The sequence below is a fragment of the Heterocephalus glaber genome, unplaced genomic scaffold (assembly GCF_053883595.1).
Source record: "Heterocephalus glaber isolate CG9 unplaced genomic scaffold, H.glaber_assembly_v1.0 deba00001608, whole genome shotgun sequence".
NCBI classification, from domain to species: domain Eukaryota; kingdom Metazoa; phylum Chordata; class Mammalia; order Rodentia; family Bathyergidae; genus Heterocephalus; species Heterocephalus glaber.
In genome coordinates, this window is record NW_028258379.1 from 34369591 (window position 1) to 34380575 (window position 10985).

Sequence of the window (10985 nt, forward strand, 5' to 3'; positions counted from 1 at the left end):
GATGGGCTCATAACCCACTGTGACTCTCCCAGGGTGAGAGGGAGTCCTCAGCACCTGGCATTTCAAGGCAGCTGGCTCAATAAATGGTGGATTTGCTTCCAGAGGGGCAGCCTCCCTAGTGAGGGTAAAGGGCCCGCCAAGCAAGCACCATCCCAGGGCTCGTCTGACCCAGGCCAGCCACATGCCTTGGGGATAAGACGCCATGGTGTGGCAGATGAGTCAGGTTGGGTAATGGAGCGAGGGCCATGGCTGCCGGGCAGAGTGCATGGCAGGCAGCGTGGGCGGCCAGCCCAGAGCCGGGCCGTGAACTTAGGCCCTGTCTGTTTGTTCCCCCAATACCTAGGAGGTGACCTTGGTTAATATTCACTAGCAGCCACCCCATCGCCCCTCTGCATCGCTCCTTAAATAACAGATGAGGACAGGGCTCTGTCTCCTCAGCTTCCACCTCCAGTGCCCGCCGGCCCTGGGACAGAGTTGTAAGTTTGCCTTTCCCTGGGGAGGGACGCTGGGGCTTCTGGGTCTGTACCACCAGGCAGGCAGCAGACCCAGGGCCTGGAGGGAGGGATGCAGATGCGCCTCCTGCTGTCAGAGTAATGCAGTCCTGAAGGTCCTTTCCTGCTTCCTGGGCAGGCCCAGACCTCTTGGTGAGGGGCGGAGGAGAGAGAGGTACTGGGGAGCCAAGGTACAGCCGCAGTGGTGACAGGAGCAGAGCTCTGTGTGCCTGGCTCCTGTCCTCCTGGGCCTTTCCTGCCCTCGTCAGCCTCCCCCTCGGCGCTGCCTGGGTGCAGACCTTTCCCTTCGGCAGATGAGGAAGGAGTTCCGGCCAGAGAGGGAGGGGAGGCGGCCCAGCCCACACCCTCCTCCTCCCAGGTGCACCGAGGACCAACCTCAGGTCCTCCTCTCCCCAGTGGCCTTTGCGCGCTCCCTGCGCCTGTGCAAGGTCCCGAGTTTGATCCCCGGTACCCCCAAAAAACCTTGCTCCAAATCCCTTGCTGCACACCAGGCAGGGTGCAGGCCCAGCCCCCTGACCTTGGGTCTCAGCCTTAGCTGTGGAGCAGGAAGCCCGGGCTGCCCCTGAGGCCCCTCTGTGACCTCAGATAGTTGCTCAACCTTTCTGCCCTCTTGAGCAAAACAAGATAATCTTTGCCCTCTTCCCCTCAGCCCAACCAACTTTGATCTCTGCAGAGTTAGAAAGAGCTGACTTTTCTCGCGCTGGTTTTTGGAGACAGGGCTCCAGTGCGGCCAGATTCCCACACAACCCTGAGCAGAGATCCCCAGCATTGTCAATAACAACTGGCCCTTCTTGAGCGCTTAGAGGCATTCCTGACACTGGGCGCAGATATTTGCACAATAGCTCTGTAAAGATGTTTGGAGGCACCCTACCACCTCCAGGAAACCGAAGTTCAGAGAGGGTGAGTAACTTGCCCAAGGTAACTCAGTGAATACAGTTGGACTCAGCAGCCCAGCCTCAGAGCCTCTAATTTTAGCCACAAAGATATTACCTCTCTTCGCTTAGCCAGGCCACCTCAGAGGTTTCCTGACTCCGAGAGTGAACATAGAGAAGGGTCCACCGCCTAGTTCTGGCGTTAAAGGTTAGCTCTTAGTTCTATAGGCAGCTGGCTCTGTGGCTTTTAGTAAGTTGCTTAACCTGTAGGGAGCTCAGTTCTCCCACCTTTGAAATGGGACTAATGACAGTCTCCACCTGACCAGGTAAACTGTGAGGGATGCTTGGGTGAGACTGCACAGCCGGCACGTGATGGTTAGTAAGTGGTCAGCGATGGTCACACTGCTGCCCATGTTTGCTTAGCATAGACTCAGGCAGCAGGCAATGCATGAGTACTAGGAGAATGGAGGTGACATTTGCCAGACTCCGAGGCAGGCCCTTGCTGAGCAGGAGTCCCTTCTCTGGCCCCAGGCAACACAACAATGCCCAGAAAGAAACCTCAAATCTGCCGACCCCAGGAAGGACTCCTACCCCTGTTGGTGGCCCCTGCTGGTCACCCTCTGGTGCTGCACCTCTTCCTGCAAAGGCTTTCCTCTCCAGGGGGCACACTGGAAGGTGTCCTTCCCCAGGAAGTGAGGCCCAAAGGGAGAAGTCATTTGTCCAAGCCCACCTGACGGGAAGTGGTGGACCTGGGTCCTGTCTGATTCAATGCTGGGTCTCAAAAGCTTGGGACCTTATGCCAGGGTCACCTCCCCAGACAGATGGCTCTTGGCCACTCATTTCATGCTCCTGGGTGGAAATGGTGGGAGATGAGACCGGGGGGTGGCCCACTTCTGTACCCCCCACCTCACAAAGACTGCTCCCACCTGCCCTGGGTTCCAGACCTGTCCCTGTACCAACCCCAGTGTCTCGGCTGGCTGCCTGGCCTGGGTCTGTACCTGTGGGAGGTTCACTGCTGCTCTCTCCTCCCCAGCTCTAGGCTTAGGGGTGCAGGGGTCCACCTTGGACATAGGCCAGGGTCCTGGGATGCTGAGGTTTGAGGGAACAGACTGAGGTGCAGAATGAGCCCAAGAGGGTGCTAGAGATGAAAGTGGAGCCCAGTTCTGACATTCATGGAGCCTGAACCCTGAGGATGTGGCTGTCTCCGCCTGTGATCCGAGTGGTAGGAAATGCCAGGCCTGTTCCAGTGAGTGGTTCTTAGGGGGTTGCAGACCAGTGGTTCATGGCCTGGACGTAGCCAGAGTAGAGGACACTCTGTAGGCAGGCAGCTCTGCCCTGCTGTGGGTGACATTGACTTCAACTGTCTCCATGCTCTGATGCCCTCACTGGTTCAGCTGGGGGTAGTGCAGGGTCAGGTGCTGCTCAAGGCCATGTATGTTGTAGTGGCGCTGTCCACAGCCTCTGGCTCTGAGGCTCCTTGGCATGGTTCATGTCCCGACCCGCCATAATCCAGCTCCCTCCCTGCAAGGATGAGGAATTTCCACAGGGCTGCACCAAACTCTAGAGAAGAAAGAAGGTGAAATCTAAGGGTGATGGAAATACACAGAACTCTTTTTAGCACTGTCTTCAGTTCTCCACAGTGGCTAGTATAAGAAAAATATAAACATGTATTCTGTATAATCCCCAGGAAAAAAGGTGGTAGAAAGAAACCAGTCTTGTGCTGCTGCTGCTGCTGCTTCTTCCTCCTCCTCCTCCTCTTCTTCTTCTTTTTTTTGTCTAATTGGAAAGAAACTCTCAAAAGGTCAAGAGTACATTGAAACTCAGTGTCTCTTATGCCCGACTTTTTCCCCTCAAGTTTTCAAACCCCCAATTCAAAGATACCTTTCTTTCTATTGAGACGGTGGTTTTAGTTACGAGACTAATAGCTAACTGTGCAATTTCAGGTACATTCTCTGCAACTCGGACCTCAGTTTCCCCATCTTTAAAGAAAGCAGGTTGTCCCCAGGGCGCTGCAGACCAGTAGTTTGTGGCCTGGAAAGATGTGGAGTAGAGGGAGCTCTGTGAGGCAGGCAGGCTCTGTGCTACCACGGGTGACAACAACTCAGACAGAGCCTGTCTTTGCTGGTTCAGCCCCAGGCCTTGCCACTCCCTGCTGCCTCCCTGAGCCATGAAATGCACAGCCCTCACCTGCCTGTCACCTGAGGGCTTTGAGTTTGTGTCACCTGCAGTGACCTCCCTGCAACCCTCAAGCCCTTCCATGTCCATATCTATTTCACGGAACCTTCCTAAAACCCCACTTTACAGATGAGGCACAGCGAAGACCACAGCATTTCAACGGCTTGTCCTGGCTCACGGAGCTGGCAAGTGACAGCCTAGATTGGAACTCACAACTGTCTGAAGCTAAGAAATAGTTTTCCACCTCCCACCTTCCCACATCCACCCTCATTTTATTTATTTATGTATTTATTTATTTAGGTACCAGGGATCAAATTTGGGACCTTGCATTTGTGAGGCAGACAGGGGAACCACTGAGCTAAATCCCTAGCTCTTGATCCTCATTTTAAAGGAGCAATGAGCCCCTCTGTCCTCCTCAGATCTGGGCCACGAGAGTGAGATGGTGGGAAGCTGACTGCAGGAATCTCAGCCCAACCTCATGCTGTGCCCTCAGGAAAAGCCTCCAATTTGGGGGGCCCTTGTAGGGGTGTGTGGCGACCCCAGGACTTTACACAGCTCCCCACGACCTCAGGCTGGGCCCCTGTGCCCATGCTTCCCTATGTGCTGTGCAGAGTTGGATGGGTGCCCTCTAGGGGCTGTTCTGGCTCAAAGTGATTCTTTGTTCTGTTTTGTGAGATAGGGTCTTGAACTCATGATCCTCTCTCTTTAACTTCCTAAGTAGCTGGGATTAAAAGCATGCACCACCATGCCCAGCTTTTCTGTAAATAGTTTTATGTAGGGAACAGAGAAAGGGGATGTTACCAGAACCCCTACAGTGGGTCCTGGTCTCCTGTGAGCCATGACAGCACAAGGCAAATTAATGATTAAAGACAGGAAATGAGACTTAGAGAGGAGGTTGGGTCCTGGGCCTGATCCATGCTGCTCTGGGCAGCAAAGACTCAAAGTGATTCTTGACCCTGATTTTGCCAGATTGCCCTTGAAATTGTGCTCAAGTTCACTACTTTTCCTGTGCCTCAGTTTCTTTTTTTGTGTAATGAGGAAAGTGTCATCTTTACCTCAAGATCATTGTAGATGAAAGCAGAGCTGTTAAAGGCATGCATGGGCTCAGGACCCAGACTGGCTGCTGTGTGGCTCTGATTCTGCCTCTGCCACTTACTTGCTGACCTGGGAAGTAAGCCGGAACCTCTCTGGCCTTTGGCTTCCCTGAGTTTTAACAGTTTCCCCATAGGAGTGTTACAAGACAGCAAAGAGTTGTAGTAGTTTGAGGACCAAGCTCAGCAGAAGGATAGCATTGTGATCCTTTTGCTGTTTTTCTGGTTTTTTAAATGGTGGTGTGTGGGGCAATGCTTGGCACAGATTGGACACATTGCAAATGGTTAATAAACCATGGCTGCTGCTGCATGGAGCCAGTGGGAGTTGTGATGGATCCTGATGCAGGGCTCTTGTGCCCCTTCTCTGTGTTGCAGGACCATGCCATCCTCTGTCTCTCAGGGTCTTCTGCTCCTGGCAGGCCTGTGCTGCCTGGTGTTTGGCTGTCTGGCTGAGGATGGTCAGGTGACAGAAACACACGCACACAGCCACGACCTGGAGCACCTCTCCGGCCACAAGATCGCCCCGAGTCTGGCTGAGTTTGCCTTCAGCATATACCAGGTGTTGGCACAGCAGTCCAACACCAGCAACATCTTCTTCTCTCCTGTGAGCATCGCTTCCGCCTTGGCCATGCTGTCCCTGGGGGCCCAGGGGGACACTCATGCCCAGATCCTGCAGGGCCTGGAGTTCAACCTCACAGAGGTAGCTGAGGCTGACATCCACAAGGGCTTCAAGGACCTCCTCCACATCCTCAACACGCCCAACAGCGAGCGCGAGTTGACCACTGGCAACGGCCTCTTTGTGGACCAGACCCTGAGGTTCACTGCTAAGTTTTTAGAGGAAACCAGGAACCATTACCATGCAGAAGCCTTCCCTGTCAACTTCAGCAACCCCGAAGATGCTGTAAAACAGCTCAATATCTATGTGCAGAGGAGAACCAAAGGGAAAATTGTAGATTTGGTGAAAGTCCTGGACAAAGACACAGTTCTTGCCCTGGTGAATTACATTTTCTTTAGAGGTAAGTTTGCACCATGGGCCTAAGCTGAGTGAGTCTTTATCATCCTAATGCTCATGGGGAATCCCTAAGAGGGATGTAATCCCAGCACTCCGGGAGGCTGAAGCAGGAGGATTGCAAACGTGAGCCCGGCCTGGGCAATTTGATACCCTGTCTCAAAATTAAATAGTTAAATAAATAAAGGCTGGAGATTTAACTCACTGCAAAGACCATGGATTCAATCCCCATTACCACACCAAAAAAAGAAAAAGAAAAAAAAACTTGGTTTTAAATCCCACTGCTACCACTCATTAGTCTTGACTTTGGACAAGTCATTCTACCTCTTTGAAGAAGAATTGTCCCATCTTTTCATGGACAAAACAATATCATCGTTGTCAGGTTTTAAAAGGAGACATTAGGTTACATAACACACAGGCCTGGGTGCGACACTTATAGCTACCCACTAACCGCAGTCCTCAGCCAGCCTGCCTGCTTGCCTATGAGCGACAGGAGGGTCAGGACCCCAAGAATCCCAGTTCTATGGCAGCTTCCACAGCCCCAGGGAAACAGCCTGGGGGAGAGAAGTGGGGATCAAGGCCAGGCCTGGGGCTCCCCTCCCTGTCTCCCCATTCCTGGGCAGAGTCCGGCGGTGCAGAGCACCCAGGTCACAGTCAGCACAACTGAGGTCCCAGCTCTGCCATGACTTGGGGCAGTTCCTGCCCTGCCTCCAGCCCCAGTGAGCCCTATCTGGTGAGAAAGGTGGGCTCAAGGGTTCCAGAGTCACCTGCCCTCCCTGATGGCCTGGAAGCGAGGCACATTAGTACAGCACAGGCAAGGTAACAAAAATTTTTACCTGCAATCTGCAAGCCAACCTTAAATAAATATAAAATATAAAATCCAAATAAAAATGCTTGCTAGGTACAGTCAGGATGGCCCCTCAGCCCACATGGTCTGGAAACTCCAGATCCTTCCTGGTCTAGAATCGCCCTCTCTCTGCCCCCCAGTGGCCTCCAAAGCCCCCTTTTGCACTGCGTGAAGCTGAGGCTCAGGGCACAGGATGTCACCATGGCTGCCCAGGCTCCTTTACTCCACCTCAATCCCCTAGACCTTAGTCCCACCCCTGGGTGCTGTTTCTCTCCTCTCTCCCCAGGAAAATGGGAGAAACCCTTTGAGGCTGAGCACACCTCGGAAGAGGACTTCCACGTGAACGAGGAGACCACCGTGAAGGTGCCCATGATGAAGCGCCTGGGCATGTTCCGAGTGTTTCACTGTAGCACAATCCAAAGCTGGGTGCTGCTCATGGACTACCAGGGCAACATCACCGCCCTCTTCCTCCTGCCGGACGAGGGGAAGCTGCAGCACCTGGAGAAAACACTCACCAAGGAGCTCATTTCCAAATTCCTCTCTAAGACAGAGAAAACGTGAGTCCCCAGCCAGTGGGCAGAGTGCACAACCTCTGAGCCAATTCAGAACCTACTGGGCCACATTGACCAGCAGCTGGGGAGAGTGGGCCACATCCCTTGGGCCTCAGCTCCCAGAAATGAACTTGGGCTTTCAAAAAACAAAATGGCAACACTTAGTTCCAGTGGCCCCTGCCAGGCTCTGAAAGGGACAATGGGTGGAGTGAGGAAGCACAGGTCCTGCTGGAGGCGGGGGGTGGACTTCCTGCCCAGAATGGACATAGTCTCTTCCCAACACCCAGTGCCTGGGACAGAGACAACAGCAGCATGTGTCATGGCAGAACTCAGAAGCACCAGGCAGAGGTGACGGCTGAGTGTGGCATCCAGGCTGGACTGTCGTTGGGTGGAGAGGGGATGGGCCCAGATGGGAAAGGCCAGCATGGGAAAGTCCAGGGCGCTTTGTAGGATGCTCCTCTTCTCTGTCAGTTGTCAGCATGGTTTACTGGGTCCCCAGAGTGCATAGTTCCCCAGATGGACCACAGATGGGTGCAGGTTGGTGCATCATGACTGAGCCAGCGCCCCGTGGCCCTTCTGCACAGAGTTCACTGTAAACACACGTGGAAATGTACTCAAGTGTAAGAGTGAGTGGGAAGTGTCACCATGGTATCATCCTCACCTTCTCGGGGTTCCTGTGACCAAGCTGAGATCAGAAGTCCAGGCTGCTCCTGGAATTGGTCACCAGCCCAGGGCCATCTGCTCCCTCATTGCAGACCCACTGGGAGCTCACTTTTGTCCCGTGGAGACCAGAGCTGGGCCTTCCACCTTGTGAGGTCCCTCTCATCTCTGCTCTGAGTGAGTGTCACTCAGCCCCTGCCACAGTGACCCATCTCCCCTGGGGTCAGGCCACAGAAGATCCCTGGCTGGGAGAGCGGGGTGACCAAACTCTGCAGGGCAGGATGATGCCTGCCTGCAACTGCCCCAAGGTTTGCAGAAGGGGTAGCATCTCAGAGGCTGCCAGGACACGTGGTCCCCATGATGTTAGTGTTCTCTGCCCCTGGGACAGAGGAAGAGGCAACACCAACAAATCAAGGCAGTGTCCCAACCTGCTGTGCAGGGATATGACACTAATGGGAGACACAAGGAGAAAGGAACACTGTCACACGCGGAGGTCCCAGCAGAACACGAGAAATGCTGAGCATCTCCATTTCTCCTGTCATGCCAGGTCTGCCAATTTACATTTCCCCAAACTGTCCATTTCCGGAAACTACGACCTGAAGATAGTCCTGGGCAACCTGGGCATCACCAACATCTTCAGCAATGCTGCTGACCTCTCAGGGGTCACAAAGGATGCTCCCCTCAAGCTCTCCAAGGTGAGGTCACATGACAAAGGTGATGGCGTAGGTGTCTGTAGGGCAACATAGGGTGTAGGACATGAGTCTGCAAGAGGAAGAGGAAAGGGAGCAGGGACACGTGCCAGGTCCAGGCTGAGCTCCTCCTCAGGAAACACAGGATTCAGTGGGACAGAACACCGTGAGCGGACAGAGCTGGGGAGGTGGGTTCTTGTGCTGGCAGATGTGTAGGGACCTCTGTTCAGTCTCATCTTCTCTTAGGACCCTCAGGTCCTGGGGCCTCAGTTCACCCACATTCATATAGAGGGGCTTATTTAGCCTCAGTCACTGCACAGAATGTTCTGGAATCTTCCCGACCAGTGACCCACTAGGTCTCAATTGTGAATGCGCTCGGCCAAAGACACCAGTGGTTCAGGAAAATCAAAGGTGACAAGGAGCAGGTATAGGTCAGTGTGGGCTGTGCACTCATGGGGTCTGGGAAGGTGTCACCAGCCTAGTCCTCGTTTCAGGAGGTCAGCACCATACCCTGGAGAGGGGAGACATGTGGAGAGGCATGGCATCCACATGACTCTCTCCTGAATATGAAGGTTGTGTTCAGGATGTGACAGATGGCAGTTAGAATGGGAGCTGAAGGAAAGCTGGCCAGGTCGGGCAAAGGCTGAGATGGGGAGAGGCCTCATGACCATGCAGGGAGGGGACTTTGAGCAGGGCAGGACCATCCAGGAAGAGAAAGGCTCTTGTGAGGCCATGCTGGGAAGAGCCTCCACTCGGCCCTTGTTCCAGCCTGGGTGGGGACGCCCAGCCTCAGCGCCTGCCTCTTCCTCTCTTCCCTCCAGGCCGTGCACAAGGCGGTGCTGACCATTGATGAGAAGGGAACAGAGGCTGCAGGGGCCACAGTGTTGGAGGCGATACCCATGTCTATGCCCCCTAATGTGTACTTCATCCGCCCTTTCATCTTCACCATCATTGACCACTCCACCTACAGTCCCCTCTTCGTAGGAAAAGTGATGGATCCCACACAGAAGTAACTGATCTCAGGCTTCAGTCTCCCAACCAGTCCAAGTCCCCTCCTGGTGACATTAAACAACATTAACACCTACGTGTGACCTGCCAATCCTTCCCCCTGTGTCTGAGTCTCCCTTTGTGCCCTGAGGTTGAGTGGACCAGGTCACAGCGTGTCCCGGTGTCCCTGCACCCACAGGTGTGAGGGCCTGTGCTGCGCAGCCTGTGCTGGGAGGGTGACCACGGCTGATGCCTCATCCCACAGGCCCCGGGCCCCTCTGCCCAGAAATCTCCCATCCTGCCTGGGAATCACGAGGGAGCTGTGTGGCTCAGATGCCAGCTCAAGGCCCCAGGATCCACCTAGGGTCCTCCGAATCCATGAATCCACCCCCAATACACACACAGCCCTCATTGCCCACACTTTAGCGCCCCCTGCAGGCCTGGCCATGCCCCTCCTGCTGCTCCCAGGGGTGCCTGCTCTCCACCTGGCAGGGAGCTGCTGCACCTCCAGCCAGACATGGGGGATGGTCATGTGCCCTATCTGTCCCATTCTCTTTCCTTTTTCTGTTCTTTTTTCCACCCCATTTGGTCACCTCACCAAGTCTGGTCCCAGCATCTCAGAGGAGATTGCATGAAACCAGCAGCACTGGGCTATGTGTACAGCCCTTCCTCCCCGGGGCTAGACAGGGCACCAGCCTTGCTCCTTCCCCTCCATTGCTGCCCTAGAAGCCTCACCCATCTCCTCACAGGAGCACTGGCTTCTCCCCAGCAGGGGCTCTGGGTCCAGCCTCTGTCTCCTCAAACTCACCAGTACCACGAGGCCCAAGGCCCTTACCCTGTGTCCCTTCTCCTCACTGTACATGTTGCCATGGTGCTACAGGTGGCTCTGGAAGTTCATGACCTGGACCGCTGGGCTATGGAAGACGAAGGACAGCACCTGTCAGTTCCCAAGCCTCTCCTTGCTCACCCCGGCTAGGCTCAGCCTAGGGCTCCATGCACCTGGATTCTCCCCCACAGGCTCCCCATGGTCTCCCAGGGACACTGGGGGCTGGTGATGTGGCCTTAGTCCATCCTGGGATGGGCTTTGTCACATGGCCAGGCTGCTCCATCCTGGGCTCCAAGGCCCTGCTGAAGGGCTGCAGCAGCCAGGAGCCCAATGGGCCTGGCAGGGATCCCTGCTGCCTGGACTCTCCCGTGGATCCCTGTCCTTGGATGCCCTGCCCAATCCAGGGCACTAGCGCCCACCATCTGTCCACTCTCAGAAGTCATGGGGACTTAAAGCACATGGTTGAATCACCAGATTGTTACATTTTACGTCCACATTTTCATATTCACGTGACTTCTCATGGCTCAACTTATCAGTAGATCCCAACTGCTTCCTGAACACGTGACAAGCTCTCCTGAGGTCACTCACACAGAGACCTCCAAGCTCCATGCGTGCGATGATGATTCGAACGTCACTAGGAATGACGCCAAAGTGTGGGTCTGAAGCCCTCGTTTCTGACCTGTACTTGCTGTGTGAGCCTTGCAGGCTCACTTCCTTCTCCAAAGAACAGTGCCCCAATCCCCTGCCCTGCCGAGGGCCACTCGGA

The 10985-nt window shown here is 54.6% G+C and overlaps 1 protein-coding gene across 2 annotated transcripts; it reads left to right on the plus strand.

Moving 5' to 3' along the window:
* Window positions 1-344: 344 nt before the first annotated feature.
* LOC101717359 (alpha-1-antiproteinase S) lies at window positions 345-9490 on the plus strand. 2 transcript variants are annotated; one of them, XM_004836997.4, is made up of 5 exons: window positions 345-476; window positions 5026-5666; window positions 6793-7063; window positions 8265-8412; window positions 9228-9490. In XM_004836997.4, the coding sequence occupies exons 2-5, from the start codon at window positions 5030-5032 to the stop codon at window positions 9417-9419; spliced, it is 1248 nt and encodes a 415-aa protein (XP_004837054.1). In that variant the 5' UTR covers window positions 345-476; window positions 5026-5029; the 3' UTR covers window positions 9420-9490. The 2 variants fall into 2 exon arrangements, with proteins under 2 accessions (XP_004837054.1, XP_012922093.1); XM_013066639.3 differs by lacking the exon at window positions 345-476 and adding an exon at window positions 1200-1412.
* The last annotated feature ends 1495 nt before the right edge of the window (window positions 9491-10985 follow it).

Excerpts from the sequence above, each read along its gene's own strand:
- LOC101717359 (XM_004836997.4), top strand. The coding sequence starts at position 5,030 with ATGCCATCCTCTGTCTCTCAGGGTCTTCTGCTCCTGGCAGGCCTGTGC. Across the intron at positions 5,667-6,792 it reads GAATTACATTTTCTTTAGAG|GAAAATGGGAGAAACCCTTT; the intron begins GTAAGTTTGCAC and ends CTCTCTCCCCAG. Across the intron at positions 8,413-9,227 it reads CTCCCCTCAAGCTCTCCAAG|GCCGTGCACAAGGCGGTGCT; the intron begins GTGAGGTCACAT and ends TCTTCCCTCCAG.